General features: G+C 50.1%; 2 protein-coding genes across 3 annotated transcripts in view; both read left to right on the plus strand.

Annotated features, from left to right (window-relative positions):
- Positions 1–22,892, plus strand: part of Hoxd3 (homeobox D3) — a 35,628-nt gene that overhangs the window by 3,608 nt on the left and 9,128 nt on the right. The window contains exon 1 of one of the 2 annotated variants that reach the window (XM_036185471.1): positions 16,995–17,132. The exons of the other annotated variant lie outside the window; for it this stretch is intronic. The gene's annotated coding sequence lies outside the window, so the exon portion shown is untranslated. Of the gene's footprint in view, positions 1–16,994; positions 17,133–22,892 lie in introns of those variants that run through there. 2 annotated transcript variants of the gene reach the window in all.
- On the plus strand, positions 11,335–12,996 carry Hoxd4 (homeobox D4). The gene is made up of 2 exons (XM_036185473.1): positions 11,335–11,839; positions 12,388–12,996. Exons 1-2 carry the CDS (start codon positions 11,413–11,415, stop codon positions 12,717–12,719), a joined length of 759 nt encoding a protein of 252 aa, XP_036041366.1. The 5' UTR covers positions 11,335–11,412; the 3' UTR covers positions 12,720–12,996.

Consider the following 22,892-nt stretch of genomic DNA (forward strand, 5'->3'; position numbering starts at 1 on the left):
AAATAAGTAAATAAATAAATGGACAAACTGGAGGGGTTTCCCTCTTGTCACGCTTCTGGGTCACAAGCTTGTTGTCTCTGGGGGTGGGGCGGTGAGAAGTAGCCTCAAGGACTTCTGGACTCCTTTCTGCCTCTCCAGTGGACGAGGCAGGACCAACTTCAGATGCCCAGAGACCTCAGCCCCAGGAAGGAAGTGCCTGGCCTGAGGTTTTCAGGGCTGGTGGTGTCCCTGTTTGGCTGTCTGGAGCTTTGTCCAGGAGGAGGCGCTGTAGGACAAGCGTCTCGCTGGCTTAGCGGATGCCGCAGATGCCCTGGGCAGGAGGGGGAGGGGAGGGCACAAGAGCCAGCCCTTCCTCTACCCCGCCCTCTACCTCAGCTAGCACGGCGTGCATAGCATCCGACAAGAGTGGGGTGGTCACGTATCCTGCCGCTGCCCGCAGCAAAGACAGCTCTGAGGTTCTCGAAGCCTGAAGACTGATTCTGGGGTGAAAGGCCACATTATTTCCTCCGCCTACCCAGAGAGGGCGTGATTTGCGGTTCTCTAGGAGCAGGCAACTAGGATCTTCCGGTGGGGCAAGCTGTTCCTTAACCACAGGACCCCAATGAGACGTCCCGTCCCCTACATAGCCTCAGTTCCTGCCTTTCACTCTGCCCCAAATTCCGGTACCCAGACTGGGCAGCATGGGAAAGCAAGCATGGATGGAACCCATCTTTAGCAAGGCAACTAACTGACCTCCCCCTGCTTATTTAGAACAGGGCCTCGGCCCTGTGGCACCTTTCTGACTCTCTGATAAGCCTGGGGAAATCCCAAGATGCACTCCACAACTTGAGAATTAGGCAGATGTGCAGGACTACTGTCCTCTCAGATCAGGCAGATGTGCAGGACTACTGTCCTCAACACCACGCGCCACCACTATGCTCACTGCAGGCCTGCTGTGTGCTTTGCTGGCTGGTCCTGCTTCAAGGGTGACACCAGCTTCAACCCACCCTGGCTCACTGATCCTCTGTTGTCCCCTACAGTGTCCTACACTGTCCCTGAAATATTCCCCTCTTCACTACTTCAGGGCAATGTTTCTCAGCAAAGGCCCGCACCCAAATGTCTGCATAAATGAAGTTTCTAGGTTCCACCCCATACACACTGAATTCCAATGTCAAGATGGGGTGTCTGGGCACCCTGAAAACATTCCCCCCAAGGCAGTGAGGAGGCTGTGCACTTTGGTTTGAGAGCCATGGGTCAAGGGTCTCTCTTGCTTAGTTAGCTCTTTGTTCTCCTGATGCTGAGTTCCTTCTCTGTCTATACTGCACATGCCCAGAGCCCCTGAGCTACAATCATGATGGTCTGTTTTGGTTTGTTACTACACGATTGGTGAGTAATTTCTTCCATTTTATGGGTGAAATTACAGGGTCTGTGCATCCCTCACTTAGGACTTGGAGAGCTGAAAGAGAGTAGGTTCTAAGTTCAGTTCAGGCTTAACTGGGTTACTCTACCATGTCCGTGCTGTGTGACTTTAGGCAAGCAGAACAAAACCTCTGAGCCTGTTTCCTCCTTTGAGATTAGGAACAATAACAGTGCCATCAAGGGCTCTTATGCAAATTTGACTTTTTTAAAGACAGGATCTCATTTTGTTACCAGACTGGCCTAGGACTTAAGGCAATCCTCCTGCTCCAGTCTCCTGGGTGCCATGATTACAGGCATGAGCCTGCCACCCCTGTCTGGATTTTCACTTTCATGTTAGTATTGCACTGAGCACAATACTAGTTACATTGACTATACTTATTAGCCACATACTTAAAATGGTGCTTTGGCACATAAAAAAGTTAACACTTAATCCTTATAATTATTGGCCCTACTTTCTCATAAGTAAGACCTTGACTTTTCCAGCCAAAAGAGACCAACTGGTTTACTCACTAAAGCCTTGAATTCTAGGGAGAACAAAAGAGGAGACCTGAACTGGACATGATGGTGCATGGCCATAGTTCCAGGATGAAACTGAGTCAGAAGGATCAACATTTGAGTTTGAGGCCTGCTTCTGTTTCATATGGAGTTCAAACCCAGCCTAGACTACTTAGCAAGTCCCTATCTCAACAAAACAATAAAATAAAATAAATCTTGGGCAGGTCTCATCAGGAATGACCTCTCAGGTCTCGGTGTCTAGAACCAACACACATCAGGGTTCCACCCAGGAGGAAAGGGCTCTTGGCTCCTTGGTAGGTGGCCTCACACTCCCACAGGCACATTTTGAACTGCTCAAGAGGGCTTGCAGTCTCTCCTGAGCTCACTGTCACCTCCTGCATCACCCTCCCCTCCTGTCAATCATACCTACCCAGAGAGTCATTCTACACTCTGGGGCATCCTTCTCTCCTTGAACATGAATGAGATAGAGTAGGAAAGCAAAAAGCCAGGCCCATTTCCCTGGCCTAATCTACCTGCATGCTATGGCTTAGCCATTAGAGCTAAACATGAGATCCAGCTTAGGCTAGAGGAAGGACAAGATGTGTTTTAGGAAGGACGTATCCTTCCAATTTTCAAAGACCCTTCCATTTCTTTGAAACAAACAAACAAACAAAAAAAAAAAGTTTTGGAGACAAGATTCTGTTAGGAAGCTCAAACTTGTCACAGACCCTCAGTCATCCCAAATGCTAGGAGCAATTATAGGTGTGAGGCACTGTGCCTGGCTGAAATCCTTCTCTTTTAGAAAGAATTTCATACACACCACTTCAGGTTCCAACCCACGAATATGTGCACACTCCCTGAGACCAGGTTCCCACCTTTTTGGCTCTGGCTTCCATGACTCTTGCCCACAGATTTTTTCTACACCATTCTTTTTTAAGTCAGTTCTCTTGACTACACCAGAATCTGAGTTAGATTATCTCTGAAAACACACAGAGTTTCTTCTGTCTCCAGGTGTCCTCCTGTAAAGTTCTGTCCGCAGCCTAAGGGAGCAACACTACCAACCACCCAATTCGCATGCCATTGAGCTAGTTCTCTCTATCACTTAAATACCCTTCTTGGAACCACCAGTGCCTTTTCAAGCCTCTGACCCCAAGTCAGACATCCTGCCCCCAGGCTCTTTTCTAGAATGAGAGTTTCTTACCTCCTACTGAGGGCCTTTTTCCTTTGGGATTGTCTCTTCCTTACTTAAACTAGCTAAGTAGCTCCATTGTGAAAGAAAGGGTACTTCAGCAGTCAGGAGGACAGACTCACATTTCTCACTTGCTTAGGAGTCCCTGTTCAGTTAGGGTTAGAGCCAGTCCCCTCTGGCTCTAACCCTAGCCTCTGTCCGGAAGCACAAGTCCTGGGCAGACTCCTTGTACCTACTGTGTGTCTTTGGCCAGGGAATTCACCCAAAGCCTCCCCTCTTCTGTCCCTGCTTTTTGTACAAATGTTTAACTTGAGAGCTCAACATCTCTAGGCCAGAGGCCCCTAGGAGACACTAGCAGAATTGTCTTTAGAGTGTGCTGAAGTTGACCCACATTATACTTGAGATTTCTGATGCTGTCTCCTGGAACCCCTTCCCTCTCACCTTCCTGGGAGCAGTTCTGACATCTGGATTGGAGAAATCTTACAGGGGACCCTTTATCATAGAAGCCCACCAGGCAGAAATTCTCAGAATTTCTCTTTCTGGCTAAATGAGAAAAGGCAATACCCAGGGTGCTAGTTTACTGGGAAAGAATTTCCTACAGTTTCAGATTTGTTTGTTTGTTTGTTTTCCAAGGCAGGGCTTCTCTGTGTAGTCCTGGCTGTCCCAGAACTCACTTTGTAGACCAGGCTAGCCTCAAACTTGGAGATCTGCCTGACTCTGCTTCCCAAGTGCTGGGATTAAAGGTATATGTCACCAACCACTGCCTGGCTTCCTTACAGATTTTAAAGGAGGCCACCCTCTCTGTCCCCTTCCTGTTTGATTACCACTACTACCAACATTGAAAGTCCTTGGGGGACAGGATGTTATCTGGGGCTCAGAGTTTGGGCACTTTCCCGGCATTCCCAAGTCCCTGCTAGGGACTTGGATTGGGGGGTGGGGTAGAGAAGCCCTAAGAAACTGGCAAGTACACAGGATCTGCTTTCCCCATTGATGCCCACTCTCTCTTTCATTCACAAATCCTAGGACACTGGAGGTGGGGTGGAATAACAAAGGTGAGTGGAGCAAGACACACACTGGCTCCTTAATCATCTTGCCTCTGAGCTCTCAGAAAACAAAGATGTCTGTCTCAAAGTATTTCTTCCTTCCTTCCATTTTCTTACATGACTCCTTTCCTGTGACTCTCTTAAATACCCAGAGGAGGCTGTGTCTTCATGTGTAACCTACAGTGAAGTTTACAAGCACATCTCAGACACCATCCTTCATCATCTTTCATCCAAAAAAAAAAAAAAAAAAGTCTCTACTGATCCCCCAGTTAGATACCAGGCCCTGTGGATCCACACACCATTTCTCAAGACTTGTTTTTACCCCATCTCACCTCCTTACAACACCATGACCCAGAAAGTCATCTACCCTTTAATTAATTTTAACCTAAAAATTAAAGCTTTCCTCGACTGCCCCAATGTTAATGATCTTTTCTAGGTGATTAACAAGGATTCATTCCAAAGCTGCTCATCTGGCGCTACCAAAACTCAGTTTTTGAAGGGTTATCTCTACCCACTACTTTAAGAATATGCCACAAGTTTTAAAAAAGAGACAAAATGAACAAACAGTCAAAACACAAAAGTCTCCTCATATAGCTGATGGGATTTCTTTAAAAAAGAAGAAGAAATGAATGTCCTGGTGTCTGAATTAACAACTTCCTGTTTTCTGGAGAGTCAAATTAGGAAGTAGGTTTGGAAATGCACATATCAAGGCTGGAAATTAGCATGCAAAGAGATCTTCATACAAAGAATCTCTTCTCTGAGCTGTGGAAATTTCTGATAGGAACTGTTGCCATTCCATTTGATTTATAAATCATGTATGTGTGTGTGTGCTCTACAAATCTATACAGCACATCCATTATTTTATCAGAGCAGAAAAAAAAATCACATTTTCACATGGTTTGTGGCACCTCTGGAGGGCCACTGAAAGGTGCTAGCTAGGGCCTCTTCCTGGGTGCTGGGGGAAATTTCCCCCACTTCCCATTCCTGTGTCTCCAGTCTCCCACATTCTCCTGAGGCATGCCCAGCCTTTTTCCTGCATTCCTCAGTAGGAGAGACAGAGGTAGTCTTACATTTCTTTCTTTCTCATTCTCTCCCTGTGACGGGGGCAGCCAGCCGTGGGGAGGAGCTACTCAAGAGCCCGCTCAGATGTGGGCCTTCAGGGACCCTTGAGCTCTGCACTGAGGGATTTGGGCCCACGGTGGGAATGGTGCACGTCTGACTTCCTGGGCTCAGCTGTTTTAAGAGCCCCTGTGCTGCCTCACACCCTGGCCCTTCACACCAGGGCTGTTTTATTGTTTTATAACCTTCTGTAGAGCCTAACTTGCCAGAGTCGGATGGGGCCATTCTCCACTTTCTCACTTCGCCAAACCCCAGGTCCTGCTGTTTCAAGCAGTTTGACCACTTGCAAAGGCTTCTCTTTCAGATCTAAGCAAATTATAAAAACCCCTAGGCATGTGGCTTCCTCTTTCACCCAGCTCCGTCCACAATTCAGAGGAAACTAAGTGTTAATCCCAGCTGCCCCTTCACCCCCAAGGCCACCCAGCCTCTCCCTAGCCACTCTTTCTCTGTTGAAACTTGAGCAAAATCTCAAATAATTTCCAACTTTTGTGATAACCAAGTAAGGAGTAGCCTCTGGCTTTGCTATCTACCACATCTAGTGCTAGAAAATGATTGAAATAAAGGAGTTCATGGTACTCACAGCGAATGCAGCCAAAGAATCATAAGACATGCCCACCAACCAGTCTTTTCCAAATAGCACTATCCCCCAATTTAAACAGCCTTCTCTGAAAAGATGCAAGTTGAAAAGCCTGGGGTATTGATATCACTATGACCTCTCTTGCATTCTGGATATTTGGAACTATTTAAATCCAAGGGAACAGTTGCAGGGAACCTTTATTTAGTGAATAAAAGTTTAAAGCCAGAGGTTATTTATGGTTCTGCAGAGAAGGGACCTGAGTGGCTATTTACAAGCACGTGATTCCAATAAACTTTGTTTTATGGCTGGAGAGTTGACAAGCCAAAATATAATTCCCACCATAAATTAGGTTAAGAGCATACAAGTGCAGATGCTCCGTTCCTGGAGCAGCGATAGGAAAGTGAGAGGCTCCAGCCAGCGCCCAGGCTCAGAAGGAGACATCTCTACTCTCCGCCACCCTACCCACTAGAAAAGAAAAACAGTAAGTCACTTAGTACTTTTTCCACAGTAATTCTGGTGGGGGGAGGTTGGTTTCTGGGCCTGGCCTTCTCTGCCTGAGGAAAGTCTATCGAAGTTCTTTCTAATTTTAGCTTAAACCTAAGTTAATAAATAGAATTTGGATCTTGGATTCCTCCCCCACCCCCACCCACCACCCCGCCTCCTTTGTATACATGGGAAGTTAGAAATTGAGGGTTTCTACCCCAAAGCAGGACCTACACTCTCCTCAATGTCGTGGAGCAACTGTTTCAAAAGTAGAACAAAACAACCATAGTTAGAGGTGGGGAGGGAGAGGGGATAAGTGTGCAGACAGTTAGCTCTGAGATATCTCAGAGCCGAATGCTTGCTGTTCCTAGAGGACTGAAAATCTGAAGGTGGACACCAAGGACTGCAGGAACCACTGCTGTGTATGAACAGTTTGTAGGTCTTCCTGCAGCAAAGTTAGAAAATTAGTGTCAAACCCATAGAATTAGATCACAGTCTAGACCCTTCCTTTAAGGTCTAGATCGGTTGCCTTTAACCACACCGACTTTCCTTTCTAGTTATCCTTTGGATCCTCATTTCCCCTTGGAAGGAGATGACTCATTTGAAATGGAGACATAGTAAAACATGTCCCAGCCATGCCTGCACCTTCTTTGATGAGAAGGCAGGTTTGGAGGCTAAGATGGGGGTTACTGTTTGGGACTGAGGAATTTGAAACGAACCTGAAATTGGGAAAGGGGAACCGAGAGGGAGCAGACGGTCGGGGAACTGGGGTCGGGACAGCTATATCTGCAGCCTCGCCAGTGGACCTGCACCACCCGCCTGCAAAAGAAGGAGATGCACAAAGGCCCATTTTCTCCGACTTCCCACTTCCCCACTGGGGAAACCCTGCCTCGGGCAGTCTGAGTCAGACCAGAGAAACAGTAGGGTTTTGCCCAAGGGTGCGTGAAGTAGGGGAGGTCACCAGGACGAACTCTTCTATTCCCAGGCTCTGCCTTTGAGGATGCTGTCCGCTGAGAACTTTGAGCAGTTCCCGAAGGCGGTCACCCAAAGCAAGGAGTTCTAGGTGTTAGAATCCTGGGCCTCCTCGCTTTTCTGCATGGCATTTATTTCTGCTTTATTATCCTGTGGAATTTGAGTGACCCTGTTTTCATTGCAACAGGTTCCGGAGCACAAGGGGGAACCAGGGAGAGCCACTGTAAGTACCTTCTCGGTCCCCCCCCCCCCAGTAACGAAAGGGCAGTGCTGAGGGGGCCGGTGGTCCTGGTCGAGGGTCCGAGCCAGCGGGGATAGGAGGGTGGCGTAGTTGCGATGCCTCCCCAGACCAGAATGGCCCAGAGAGCTCGCTGGGGGGAGGGGGAGATCCAGGTTGAGCCTTTAGGAAGCATTTCTGGGGCCTAGTTCACAGTCACCTGCCCAAGTAAACGCACCGCGGGGGCTCATCCTGGTCTTCCCAGACCTCCCTGGACCTTCCAGGCCTTCCCTAGGCTTCGCAGGCTCGCACAGGTGCAGCGGACTTGCAGCTAATTAGCAGTCCACCCTCTCAACAAAGTGCAGCGAGCACAGGGGTCCCCTTCTACACTACAGTCCAACCTAAATAAAGCCTGCCCAGTCTAATTCAGCTCTATCTATCTATCTATCTATCTATCTATCTATCTGTCTGTCTGTGTGTGTGTGTGTGTGTGTGTGTGTGTGTATGCTTTAATTTCAAAAATTGTTTTGTTACAAACAGAAACAAACATGTAACCCTTGATGGCCTTGGGTGTGTTGAATTGGCCTTCTTCCAGGAAGGACTGTGCGTTCTGAGCTTACATGGACAGTCTCTTTCCTGGAACCAGCTCCACCGGCGTGAGTTCTAGGTTTGGGGCAGCAGCTGAACAAGATGAGTGCTTGCTTTTGTCTTTCACCTCTGCGCCTGCCTCCTTGGCTGCAGTTGAAGAATTTCTGCTTCAGAGTTCAGTGGAATTGGGTGGGGTCGCAGGCAGGGACTCCAGATCTTTGGCTCTGCAGTTTGAATCTGAGTATGCTGGTGGACCTTCAGGAGGACCTTCTCATTAGGATGGTGGTAATAGAGGAGGGTCAAGGAAACAGCAGGGGCTTTTCACTCACTGCAAAACCCAAGTGGTTTAATGTTAATGGAAGAGTGGGTTTGCAAGGACCACAGGGACCAGGCATCCTTCCTCTCCTCTGAGATCTCTTCCCTTCAGGGTCAGAGAAGCTGAGACTGGGCTCAGGGCCAGATTTCTTTGCTGGGCCCCTGGTGAGGCTGAGATCCCCCAGCTTGGAGTCTCCTCTATGAACCAGGCCTGCACAAAGTGAACCTGACTCTGGGCTCCATGATAAAAATCAGGAATCCCCAGACTTCCCCTGGTCACCCTCCCCCCTCCGCCCCGTTCCTGACACCCTTGGCTGTGGGTGCTTATCTCTCCCGAGGCTGCTTGCTTGCAACCCCGAATCTGGCGCCTTAAAGCTGCATACAGCACAAAAAGCGGCAGAGATCAAAAGCATTTGTATGGGCAGTTGAGCGGGAGGTGAATATTTAACGCTTTCGTCCATCAATAACTTGTTGGCTTTGACCTGTCTGAACAAGTCGAGCAATAAGGTGAAATGCAGGTCACGATGTCTAACAAATATGAAAATGTGTATACTCATTTTGGTCCCCACTCAACCCATCAGGCTTCTCCAATTTGTCTGGATAAAGCCTAGGTAGGCCCAGTGTCCCCAGGAAAGCTGTAGGTGAAAGGGCTTGGCATTAGCGGAAACGGGGGTGGGGGGGTGGGGGTGGTGGTGGCAGGGTGGGGGGTGGTGTTAAACAGATTCTAACCCTTTTTAGAATTGGCACCCTGGAAATCCCTTCAAAATAGTCAAAACCGTGCACATGAAAGTGGGGGAGGTGGAATAGCAGAGTGCAGAGTAAGAATGAGCACCCAATTTTGCCAGTTTGGGTGAGAGGAGTCTCCCTGCCCCCACCTCATCCAACTAAGGTGTAAAGCTTGAGAGTGATTTTTTGAATTATAGGGGAAGAATCAAAACAATACTTAGAAATGTGGACATCTTCAGTCTGTTGTCAGGCATCCAAAAACTCGGCTCAGGCCAGGGTATGCCTCTGCCCCTGAAATCAGTCCAGCCCCAGAGTGCATCTGGGCTCTTGATGCCCTGAATTGAGGGGCAAGCCCAGGACAGCGGAGGCGCTGGGGCGGCGAAATTCGTGAACTTTTGTACTCTTGTGTGCTGCTGTCGGCAAAGCAAAAATAATGAAACTTTGTGATATGTTTGTAAATGATTTCGAATGACCCCTCGCCCTGCCCTTCACCATTAGCGCTACGGTCTCAGCCCAGGGCGGCTTGGTGGCCGCAAACAGCGCCTGCCTCGGGGTCTACAGCAGCAGCGGCAGCGGCAGCAGTGGGATCCGAAAGTCCAGCGGAGCAGAGGGCCCAGGAAGGTAAATGCTTGAATTCTGGGAGGACTAGCTGTGGCCACTAACCTGGTTCAGGGATTGGTGAAGAATATCCCCTTTTGCCTTTTTCAAAACTCTCTGCCGCTGAGGACCTTTGCTTCTTTTTGGGAAATACCACTTGATAAGGGGGCGGGAGATTTGGATTGTGAAAGGGGGGCAATAAAGCCGCCATCTCTGGGTGAAAACAATTTCCCCCCGTTCTTTTCTTTTCTTTTCTCTTAAGAAGAAGGTCCTGGTTGCTCAGCTGCTCCGTAGCTCTGATCCCGGCAAGAGAATAAGGGCACCCATTGCTGCACATTGTCCCGAGCCTACCTGAGCTGCCTCTGAAAGCCGGGCTTGGGGAGTTCCTGGTGCCTGAGCTGAAGAGATCTGGGCTAGCAACCGCCTGAGTGTCTGCTCTGGGTAGGACCCGAGGTTGTAACGTTGTCTATATATACCCTGTAGAACCGAATTTGTGTGGTACCCACATAGTCACAGATTCGATTCTAGGGGAATATATGGTCGATGCAAAAACTTCATCTGTCTCCGACATAGCCAGAGACTAAGGCGTGGAGAGCAGGGGCAGCCGAGCCGGCCAGCCACCTCTTTCTTTTTCATTACCTTGGACTCCAGGATGATGGACTTTGCCTGGTGACATCGTGCAGCCTTTTCCTGGAGAAACCCGCACCTTTATCAATAGAGGTTCCAGAAGGTGATTAAGGGGTTGTCTGAGCCTAAGGGCTAGGTTTTAGGGCACTGGGGAGTGAGGTGAAAGGCCAGGAAGCCCCAGAAGCCGTCTTCCCCTTCAGGGTCATGAGATACAAAGGTACCCATTAGGGCTCACCTGGCTTTAAAACCCTTGTATGGGAAGAAGACAATCTGGAAAGAAGGCCATTGGAGACCTTTGGGGTACATTTAGGGAAGGTTAAGGTCCCTTCACCACCATCCCAACCTGACCCAATCCACAGCTACTAGACCAACGACAGCGAGGGCCTCCTGCTGTATCAGCAAAATCAACATCAACTAGAAACACCCCAGCCTGGACATTGGCAGAAAACCATAGTGGTTACTCATTGCCTAACTCATTTCTGGTCCGCCAGATTCTGGTAACTTTTGGGTGACCCTGATGAAGACAAAGCCAGCGACAGGTCTTTGTATGTCAGAGTCCAGGACTCCCGCCAGCTGGCCGGGCAGGCTGCCTGCCTAGAACACTCTCTACCCAACTCAGAGGCCACATTGCCCACACTCACTCTTCCTTATTTTGCACCCCAAAAGGAGAATTCACTCTTCCTTGAACTGTGCCCACCTTGGGGGCTGCCTCAGACGATGGTAGTGAGGGGGGCATGGGAGGTTAGAAAAGTCAGTGGAAGACAAAAACTGAGATTACCTGCTGAGGATAGGGGTGCTGGGGATAGAATTGGAACTATATTAACATCTGCCAGGGACTCTCAAATGTGGCATGGCAAGTCACTTGATTACACGTATGTTATTTAGTTAAATTTGTGAAAATTATGAGATGCTCACAAACCCGGTGATAAACTCGCTCCCTTCCTATTGGCTGGCCTGGTCACATGGCCGCCCAACTTTATTCAGTTGACAGCAAGTAGGAGGGCCCAATGGAAGGAGAAAAAAAGACAACACGAGAAAAATTAGTATTTTCTACCTTCTGAAATTAATGGCCATGAGTTCGTATATGGTGAACTCTAAGTACGTGGACCCCAAGTTTCCTCCGTGCGAGGAATATTTGCAGGGTGGCTACCTAGGCGAGCAGGGAGCCGACTACTACGGCAGCGGCGCACAGGGCGCCGACTTCCAGCCCTCGGGGCTCTACCCACGGCCCGACTTCGGTGAGCAACCCTTCGGAGGCGGCGGGCCGGGGCCTGGCTCAGCGCTGCCGGCGCGGGGTCACGGACAGGAGCCAGGCGGCCCAGGAAGTCACTACGGTGCCCCGGGAGAGCCGTGCCCAGCGCCCCCGCCTGCGCCTCTGCCTGGCGCCCGGGCCTGCAGCCAGCCCACTGGCCCCAAGCAGCCACCCCCCGGGACAGCACTTAAGCAGCCCGCTGTGGTCTACCCCTGGATGAAGAAGGTGCATGTGAATTCGGGTAAGGAGCGGGTATAGCGACCTTTCAGCCCTCCCCCACCCCTATTCGCATCTTTTGGCCTGCCCCCCCCCAGGGGGTGCGAGTGGGTGGGGGCTTGTGAAGCTTCCTTGGGCGCCGCAATTACTCTCTCCATAAATTTTTATAGCTGAGGGAGCAGGCCGGGACCATGTGGCTGGCTGCTTGGCTGTGGGCGCAAAAAGGGGTGGGGATGGGGGTGGGGTGGGGGAGGACTCCATTTCCACAGCAGAGGGAACGCAGAGCAGTGAGAAGGGCATTTCCAAAATGTTGGAGATCCTGAGCTCTTGGTGGGCTAGGGAGAAGGGAGCACCTTTGAGGATCTGTGAGCCTGGGGAGTGGGTGCGTGGAAGAGGTTGGGTGGGCGTGAGTGTGTTCTTAGGGAGAGGGCGGGAGGGAGGAAGCAGGCAAGCTTGGAGCACAGGGAGGGCCGAGGGCTGCGGGACGCGCCAGGAAGTGAGGGCAGAGGCAAGCCAGGGGCCTAACTAGTGGCCAGGCTCTGACCTGGCTGTCCTGTCTATTTTGTCTTATAGTGAACCCCAACTACACCGGCGGGGAGCCCAAGCGTTCCCGGACGGCCTACACCAGACAGCAAGTCCTAGAACTGGAAAAGGAATTTCATTTTAACAGGTATCTGACCAGACGCCGTCGGATTGAAATCGCTCACACCCTGTGTCTGTCTGAGCGCCAGATCAAGATCTGGTTCCAAAACCGGAGGATGAAGTGGAAAAAAGACCACAAACTGCCCAACACCAAGGGCAGGTCTTCTTCTTCTTCCTCATCTTCCTGCTCCTCTTCAGCTGCCCCCGGCCAGCATTTGCAGCCCATGGCCAAGGACCACCACACGGACCTGACGACCTTATAGAAGTGGGGACCCTGGGCCCATCCCTCCCTGCACTCCAGGTTGAGGCGAAGCTGCGGGTGCAGGCGGGGCCTGCTGTCACCTCGCTGGGCTCTAAGGTACTGTGGGGGTGGACCTGGGCCATACAGGCCGCCCTCGGACTAGGTTACCATCCTGCCCGAGGGCAGCCCCCTCCCTAAAGGGATGGGGTGGGAGGGTGGGCGGGCTTCTTTAAGTATATTATCATATGGCAGGAGCTACTGAGAACATAAAACCTTGGCGAGTCATTAAACTCATGAAATCTCTGCTGTTGGATTTTGAATTTGCAAATGAAGGTTGGAGGCTTTATCCCAGTGTGAACCTGGACATTCTCCTCCACACCACCCCTCCAGGGAGCTGTGTGGTTTAGTAACTGTGGGGGGAGTTGAGGCAGAAGGCCAGCACCCAGTGTTTGATGCCTTCACAGCAGGAGAGCTGAGCAAGAATCTCAGAACTTTCTGAGTTATCTATAGAATTTCTGCTGTGATAAAAAGAAATATTTTGCTCCCAGTGGCCCATGCCCAAAGAAATAAATCCAAGGAGGAAGTGGAAACGGGTTATTTTATGTTTTGATTCTATTTGCTTAAATATTTATTTGTTTGGGGGAATGGACTCCAGAAAATACCTGACACCTGTGTGCCAAAAAACCTTAGGCTAGTGAAAGCGATTGAGCTTCAGGGGACTGAATTAGAAATCTGTGGACTCACTTCTGGCCCTATTCCGGATTTTGAGCTCCTCCTCCCACCCACCCACCCTGGAAATATGTGGAGGAGGCCCTTAACTCTTCCAGAGTGAAGCCAAGGATGCAGGAAAACTGCGTTTTGAAAATGTGTTTCCACATGTGCTTGCCTCAGCACTGTGTTTACAAGCAGCTCTGGGTGGTTGAAAGAGAGGGGGGGGAAACAAATGGTTCAATATTTTCCTCTGGGGAAAGAAAACAAAACCTATAGCCCTGGGTCATCAGATAATGTCTGAATTTTCTATTCCAACTGGATTCCAAATGCTCCAAGTACTCCCACACAGCAGGATTATATAGGACTCAATGTATGGCCTGTTGGGGTGGTGCTGTGCAGTAGGGAGAAAGTGGGTAGGTAATGAAGACTTATTTTTAAAGAGAAACTAATAGACCCTGGAAGTCCACAAAAATTTATCTTAAAGAGATTTCCCTTGAAGTAGTTTTTTTTTTTTTCCTGAAGTTTTTCTCAAGACACTTAATTAGAAGCAGAAAATTTAAAAGTCTCAAAGTTTTCAGGCCCACTTCTTTACCTTGAAGATAGTGACTTTAAAACAATTTCAAACAACAGGAAAAATGGTTTAGTTCTTTACTTATTCTTATTCCATGGGAAGAGTTCAAATCTCCTTTTCTGAAAACGCTAACCCTTAAGGATAAGGAAGAGTAAAAGGTAGATAAGGGTCTGGGCACTCAAATGAAGCAAGTCTTTAAAAGCTTGACCCCAAGCTTGGGCTCCAAACAGAACCCCTGATTGCAGTCCCCCACCAGCAAGAAATGGGGGAGAGGTAAACTTAAATTTTAACCATAAGATCAATAATGCTGTTGCTTTTTTCAGTATTTCAGAACACTTTAGAAGGTTTCAGTGGTTGTTTTTAAAATAGACTTAAGTGGAGGAGGGAAAGGCCTGGTCTTTGGTTCTGTGTCTCCTGAGAACTGAGGGCAAGGATTCATTCAACTAGAGTCCCTAAACTGAAATTCTGTTTCTCTGAGGCATCTTCCAAGCCTTGGTCTTTTGTATTAGACCCTGGGGAAGGCTCTTTGTTCCTCCTTGGGGTGAGCCTGGTTCTCAGACTTGCACATGGCAATACTTGAATATCACCACGTCGGGATATTAAAGATGGATATTCCTGCATTATTTGCATCATTGTTTCTCTGACAAAAAGCACAGAGTTCATACATAGTCAAGATGTCTTTCTTCTGACGCCCTCACGTTGAGAAGCTGAAAAGGTATTTTACTGAAGTTCGGCTAAATTACAGAATCAGGTTCATCCAGAGGGCAAATTTTCTGTTCGATTAGCTGTATTTCAGCCCGGAGGACTGACCTCTAAACCCTTAACCTTTTGGACTGTAACTACCCTTCTCTTCTCTTTTTTCCCCCCTCCCTCTAACATGGAGACAGTCTTTGGATATTGCATTTGAAAAGAGCCGCTAACCCTGGGCCAATCGGAAAGTTGCTAAGATTCTTCCTAAAAGCCAAACCTAAGCATATATTGAACCATGTCCTTGGGGTGGGGGAGTATATATTTTCACAATATTCAACTATATACTTACTATGGAGATTACTATGTAGATTTCCCCCTCTCCTCAGAAGTTCTGGGTACTCATCCAGCTTCAGACCAAATACTACCCCTCCTTCCTCCAGCCCTAAAGAAAAGCCAAGACTATGTTTTCCAGAAGAAAACCCCAGCTCCTTCTCAAATGTAGCCCCACTACTTTGGAAAGTAACTTAATCGGAGAAACAACTTCTTTGTTTTTAAGTCTCAGTTCTTCCTTTCAGCTGGGAGGGATTGTCTTTTGAAATGCTAATGGCGTTTTTGCTGGGCCTAGAGAACAGTTGACAGTCTAAAGTCCCTTTCGGACCCTAGTATCCATTTGGGCCCCAAAGAGTGGACCAGGAAAGGGGTAGCCCCCACCCCCACCCTAGGCACCTAGGGAAGGGAAGGAAAGGGGTCTCCTTGTGGGAAGGCGCTCTAGAGAAAGCAAGATGTGGAGAGACTCTGGCCCCATTTGCTGTTATTTATTTCCAGTTTGTCCCCCCTCCCCAAATATGAGCCAGAAGTGTTTGTTTGGGTGTTTTAAAGCCTGTGTCGGGGTCGTGACTGGGGCTGAGGAGTGGAATGTTTGCTGAGGACAGTGTGCCCCTGGCTCCCATCTCACTTTATCCACTGTTGTCCAGCCTTTTGTTGTGAGATGACCGTTGTCAGTCAGCCCCTTGAAGTCTGCTCACAAAGATGCTTTTTACAAATAGAACTGACCATGTTTTACTGCCACTGATTAAAATATTATTTATATTAATTGTTGCCTGTAGTTTTGATGTAATTCATTGATCTATATTTGAAATAATAAAAGGTGTAGTAAAATCTCCCTCCTGTTTGGTGCCTTGATAGAGACTCTTCTTTACGTTTTCTAAAAAGCCAACGTTCACTATAAACAATTTATCTTATTGTTTTCTGCAATAAAATTGACACCAAGTTCTTTGGTGCCTTTGGTGTGAAAGTTAAGCCATGCAAGGTCTAGCGGTTCCACACTTCCCTTTGGCTCCCAGTTTAGCTGCTCTACTTTGTGAGCATCGGAAAGCCTGATGCCAGATCCTGGCTGCAGGGTGGAGGGCATTATTTGTTGAAAGAGAAGCAACTGCTTGAACTACTAGGGGGCTCCAAACCGGCTTTCTGTCCTAGCCAATCCTTAGACCCCCTTCAGAGGAAGCCTTCCTGATATGTGAGAAACCTCCCCACTTTCCAGAGGCTGGGTGAATGCTTGTTCTGGGCCCAGCTGAGGCTGGCTGGTGGTGGTTGCCCCGACCTGACCTAGCTGGCATCCCCTCTTGGACTCCCACTTTCCTGGGCCTGCTGAACCCCTCTGGGGTTATCAACACTGGCCCTCCTGCTCTGCATCCCTTTCGCCCCTCAGACAACAATAAACACTCTCTACTATAAAACGTACCATGCACTATTTTTATCACGAGGGCTTTCCCACATCTTGGGCTCAGCTTTGAAGAGGGGCCCAAGACAGGAGTTCCAAAATAGATAGGGGGGGTGCCTTGCTGGAGACAGGAAATGAGTAGAATGCATAAAATAGGACATATGTCCTTAATATATGGAAGGGCTCGCCCCAGACGCGTGGACATGTGTATTTATAAGTGCGCAGACAGAAGTTTAAATATTCAGACACATTTTATGATTGTCCTCTGCCCGTCTTCTGGTTAATGGCTCCTCCTGTGCCCACCAATACATCAATACCGCTGTGTGTATTGAATCACCGGCAGGGATGAGGAGGAAGCGAGTCCATAGCTGAGCCCGCTGAGTACAGTACAGTAAATCGGACCCTCGGCAGACGGCGCCATGTTGGGGAGCCCTCCCTGCCCCCCACGCCGGGCTGGGCGGCCGGGGCTCGGCGGCAGCCGGGGGAGGGCCGCTCATAACCCGGAGAATTTTCAAAGTGCGAGGAAGATGATAAGAATAGATTTCTACAAGTCGCGACCACGTGATTGGCGAAATAATTAATTCAGCACGTCCCTTAAGAAACACGGAGTCGTCATTAATCTGCCACGCAAAGGGCTCTCTCCGACTTGGAAAGTGCAGGGATCCCGAGAACACGGCCCGCCGAGGGGGGTCCCCCGCGCCCGCAGACCTGGCCCCGCGGCGGGCGCCGAGCGCGGCCTGCAGGTAAATATTTGGGCGACTTTTATTTCATCAGATTTCCATCCTTAATGAACTTAGCTGTCAGAGCTGCTGACAAATAGTTGCCTTGGCTTCTCTAGTTTAGAACCGCGAGCCGGCCAGAAGTTGTTAGTGGCTTGGATGGTGACCTTTGGTTCAGCGGAGCTTTGCACTTATGAAAAATTACTATGGGCGACCGAGTGTGTGTGTGTGTGTGTGTGTGTGTGTGTGTGTGTGTGTGTGTGAGAGAGAGAGAGAGAGAGAGAGAGAGAGAGAGAGAGAGGGCGGGTGTGCATGAGGATGCGAGGGTGTGCGAGGGGTGAGGGTGCGTGCAGCCTGCTCCCCAGACAACAGGAGTTTAAAAAAAAAAAAAAATCCCGCCGGGCTGGGGACACTCCCGGCGCACGCGGGCCGAGGTTGCCCGGTCGCCTGTGTCTACCGGGAACAATGGTCGCTGTCACCGCATCTGCCGCCTATTCTTAAACCAGCGAGAAAAGGCCCTGGCCCTCTTTTCAAGCGAGGCTCGTAAATTTTTCTTTGCGTCATAATAGAAGGCTATAAAATCGAGTTGAAATTTTACCCCAGGCAGATTTTAACCAACAGATAATGATTCCAAGCTACTTCTCTCGCTCTCCGCCTTCCCCACCCCAAGCTCAGCTGCTCGCCGCTCCAGCGAGCAGTCTCCTTGCTTCTTCTTTAGCTTTGTATTTGTGATTTTTTCTTTTTGGAATATCTAACAAAAGGAAAAGCAGCCCCCCACCTCCCAAACCAGAGCAACCAAAGCAAGCGGAAGCGTGAGAGAGAGAGAGAGAGAGAGAGAGAGAGAGAGAGAGAGAGGAGGCTGCGGTGAGCCGCAAAAGCGACAGTCTCTTGCTCCAGTTTCATCCTCTTTACCCTCACTCCAAGATTTGACACCCTAAACGCGGCTGTGCTTCGGTCCCTGGGGTTGGGGCTGGCAGCAAACGTTCTTTTCTTTTAGCTGCAAGCTCTGACCCGGTGTCTCAGAGGACAGTCCCTTCGCGCACCCCGCCCCCCAACATCTGCGCCTCCATTGACTTTGAGGAGAATTTCAGAGGGCAGGCTGTGTGTGAGGGTTGTTTAGGATTGTGTGTATGTTTGTTTTGTTTTGTTTTTTAATTTTTGGTGTGTGTATATTTCTCCGTCAGGACAGCAACAAAGTTTCCCCCGTTATGAATTATACATTCAAACAATAACACATTAATTCAATTATTCAAAGATGATAAATGTTTATGTGCTTAGCAAGTGACTCCTGCACGCAGATTCCGGGTGCTTTCTCTGCTTGCATTTTTCTCAATGAGAATCGTCTCCCCTCTCACTCCACCCACTTCAATCCACTCAGACATCCCCTTGTAGGCTCAGAAAGAAACCCACAAAAAGGCTTCCCAGCCTCACTAGAGGCCAGGCCGCCAACAGCCTCCCAAGGCCCGGCTTGGCGGGCACAGGCCCGGGCTATTTTATCAGTGTGACAATTGCCCGGGTTGGTGTGATAAATCATCGTAAGTAATTCCTGAAAGGGTGTGAGGCTGTTGGGGGCCGGGCGAGGACTGTAAATCTTTCCGGTTTATTGCTCTATGAACATATGCTCCGATTGAAGAAGGCTTAGATCCTTTCCTGGAGACAAATTCCCGCAAAGCAGCCCCCCTCTTTGGCTGGGGATTAACACTTGCAGCGGGCGGCGGCGAGCTCAGTCCCTGGCTGGAGGCTTGGGGGCGGGGTCCTCAGATTGGGGGTGGAGTGGGGGGCAGCCTAAGGTCCACTGCGACAGGCACCCCAAGTGGGCCTGAGCCATGGCCAGGACAGGTGAACAAAAGGAAGGACTCCCGGTTAAGTTTGGGAGAAGGATCCAGTGACCCTTTCTTTGGGACCTGCCGGGTCCTCTAGATTGAGATTTCAGAACCTTTCATCCTTCCCCGGTGCTCATTTACAGCTTTGGGACACTTTGTTAAGAGGCCATACAAGTCATGGCGGGACATCAGCAACATGGCAGAGCCTCTAAGAAACCGAGAAAGCCAAATTCAGAATTTCCCAGGTATGGGGTTCTAGGATGCGGGGCGGCCTGAGCTTGCTACAACCCAGGAGAGAGCCTTGGCCGAGATTCGCTTAACTCTTCTTCCTACATGCAGAATATCGACAGCGAATCTCATCTAGCCACTTCCAGAGTGGTGACACCATGTTCTGATTCAGTAATTCTAAAATAGAAATCTCCTTGTCCCCAGGTAAGCCCGATTCAGTAGGTCCCCTCGCCCTCTCGGAGTTACTGCAGGAAGCGGGAAGCTGCCGCGTGGCTGTTGCTGGGCCTGCGGGAACCGTAGGCTCTGAGCAGATGTGGAATCACACAGGTCAAGGTGGGCAAGGATTCCTCGCCTAGGTGGCTCCAGGCCCCAAAAGACTTGAGTGGAGTGCTCAGGGCGCCAAGGAAGGAGGTCATGCCCAGGCCTGCCCTGCTGCTAGGCGATTTTTTTTTTTTTTTTTTTTTCTGGTTCAGAAGTGGCAGCTTGCCTGCCAGCGCCCCCAAGGAATGACAGGGTGACAGGCCAGAGTTGAGAACCAGCGGGTCCCACCTTAAGGCAGGAGCGGGTGCTGCCACACAATTTAAGTGCCTGGCGGGGAATGGGGGAAAGTAAGGCATCAGCTTGGGCAGCTTGTCTAGGTGCTTGCAGAAATGGAGTCCAGGACGCCGCCGGGAGCTAGGGAAGCCCCAGACTTCTGTCTTGTAGCCCTTTCCACAAAGGCTTTTAAGAGGAAACCCCTAAAACGTCCAATCCACTGGTAGGTCTGGCAGAAGGCCGGGCCAGGGTCAGAGGTCTTTGCCCAGAGAGATTCTCAAGTCCTCATCCTACCGCAGTCGGGCAGGCTGTGGCTGCGCTGATCCCAAGCTGCGAGGATGGAGGCTTTCCTTCTCTCACCCACCAGGGTCCTGCCCCGGGGATGGCGCCTGGGTCCCAAGCTTCCTGCGCCCCCCCTCCCAGCCCCCAGGCCTGGCTGCGCTCTTGGGCTGGATGGCGTGAAAGTTTCAGCCTCAATCAGTACAATCTTCCCTCGGGGTCACGTGAACAAATATGCTCGCATTTGAAGGCAGCGTCTGTATTTCCCGACTATGAGGGGGTTTCCGGGGCTCTCTCCAAATTCAGAAAGGACTACGTTCCGAAAGCAAAACAAACCCAGAGCTCTGGGGGGCCTGGGAGGGCTGGGCAGGAACCCAGGAGTGGGTGGGGGAGCCAGTGGCCGCCGCTCTGGGCCTGGGAGCGGACCGGCGGGCGGGTGGACCGACCAGCGAGCAGCGCAGGCGAAGCCAGCTTGGGGACTACAAACTCGTTCCTCCAGCGTTTATTGGTAGTTGAACCTCAGCCTGGTTCCGTTCTACCGGGAATTCCGTGTGCTCGGGTATATGGCCGAGTCTGCAAGCGCGCAAGACCAGGGTTGGGACACTGTTGTCTGCAGACAAAGGGGGAAGGCTAGCTCTGCCCCCCACTGGCGCCCACTCTGAGACCGAGGACACCAGGTTTATGATAAATTGGGATCCAGGTAAGCAATTGCATGACAAAATGGAAATCTTTGGGCACAGGGCTGCTTGCTGCCCTGAGCGGGATACTAAATATGATTTATTTTGTGTAATCTGTGATCTTGATTATTGCCAATTGGTGAGGCAGCCCGCAGCCCTAGGTGCACTTCTACATACACATCGGAGGACGGTGATTAATCGTAACGAGGTGCGCTTTTATGGGGACATTCCCCGCCTACCAAAAGGTTAAGAGGACACCACCTTACCAGGCTTGGAGGGTGGCCGGCAGCATTGGGGAGGGGGTGTAGCAGTTTAAGGAGTGGGTTTGTTGAGCGGACTAGGGGCTAGAGTTAGTATTTTGAGGGTAAATGTGTAGTTACGAGAATGGGCTGAAAATGGAATGAATAAAAAGAAACTTTTTTCACTGTCACTGCCAAAGTAAGATGGAACATCGTATTAATTCCGTGTCTTGGGCTGCCGGGCCGGGGTGCAGGCGGGTTGATTTATACGTATTTAAAATAAACTGTGTGGCCAGCCAGCTCCTGCATTGTCTGGGCTCCCTCCACACACTGAGCCTTTACCTCTTGCTGTCAGCTTCCTGTTTTTCCCCATAGGAGTTAAAATGTCCCCCAGGTTAAAAAAGACCCCCAAAGCACCCTGAAGAGTTTCAGAGGCTTCCCCAGTCTCTCATCAGCACAGGCTTTGAAGGTTATTATGATGAAGAACAGGTTTAGTGTTTCTGGGTCCTTCTGCCCAACTAACCCTAAGTGGTGAAAGCTAAACCATATTGGTTCCTGCATTCCATATATCCTTTTGTTGATTTGTTCCTAGTGGCTTCAGGCTAGAGGTGTAGAGGGCAAACAATCCCAGGTCTTTACCCCCAACCAAGGCAAGGGTGAGTGGCTTCATGAGCGGGAGTGGGCCAGATCACACTGGACTACCACAGGGAAGGAACTCCAAATAGAGGTCCGCTCCCGAAATTTAAGTTGGGACAGGCCCCAGTGGGTGAAGGACAGAGATCCAAGGTCTTTGCCTTCAAAGGGAGCAGAAAAAGTTGCTTTGTCAATCAACTGCACTGGGCTCCATCAAAATTTGAAGTCGGTGGACATTTTTCTTTGCTCACTGCCTTGGAGCTGCGAGCCTGCCAGCTTAGTCAGCTGAATCCAATTACTGCGAGCAGCATTTCATTTGGCCCCATGGAGCACTCACTTATAACTTCCCCGAAATTTTCAATAATCCTCACCAAGGCTCCACTCTGGCCCCATCCTGAAGAGTTTTCCCTGGGTGCTGCTGGTGGGTGGGGTATGGGGGTCGGGTTGTCTGAAGCCAGCTCTTCCCCGTCTGCTAGCGGGCAGGACCCTTCTGCTTCTGAAGTTTCTGGCTGGGAAAGAAGTAGTGGACGGAGCCAGCCAGGTTCAGATCACGATTTGGGGCACCCAGAAGACAGGAAACAGGCCAGTGCTGCATAGCTTGAAGGTGTGGAGGGGAAGGAACGCAGAGAAAGTTCTGGGGGACAGCGTGTTTTGATTGTAACCCAACTAAGCCACTTGGAATCGGTTTCCCTTTCTTCTTCCCAAGCCCACTGTGCCCAGAGCTCAGAGCGCACCACTCACCATAGAAAGCCCAGGCACCAACTTACCCGGTTCCTCAGCGCCTGGAAAACACAATTTAACTAGATGCGTTGAGAGTGGGAGACTCTTCTTCTCAGGGAATGATCCTACTTCTACAGAAGCCCTTTTCAAAAATAAATAAGATAATCAAGCGGCGCAGGTTGGTGTCTGCCCACGCGATTGTATAATATAAAGTGGTTTGAGGTCTTCGGCCACGGGTTTGAGCATCTCTACTGCGCCACTCTTGGGGGCCCAGCCAAGAGGGTTGGGGTGTAGTGAGCAGGCAAATGACGTGCCCCCTTGGACCCAGGTCGTCTGGGAAGCTGAAGCCAGGACGCAAAATTGGAAGTCCTACCGGGCTGGGATCTCTCTGAGGCGCTTCCGTTGGGTGTTCATTAAGGGGTGAGTTATTGCTGCGTGAGCCAAAGGTCACTTCAAAGGCTTATGGCTACGCTCTCTAGTCTTTAGAAGCGCCCTGAACGCTTTGTGTGGGGTTTTCCCGGGCGCAGTTTAGTGTTTGCAAACTACTGAGTCGACAAATTGCACAGGGCAGATCAAGAGACAGACTGCGTCTCTCTCCTTTCACCTGACCAGGGGCCAGCGCCTGCTGAGCAGCCGCAGTGGTGAGCGGCT

The sequence above is a fragment of the Onychomys torridus genome, chromosome 4 (genome assembly GCF_903995425.1).
Source record: "Onychomys torridus chromosome 4, mOncTor1.1, whole genome shotgun sequence".
In the NCBI taxonomy this organism is placed as follows: domain Eukaryota; kingdom Metazoa; phylum Chordata; class Mammalia; order Rodentia; family Cricetidae; genus Onychomys; species Onychomys torridus.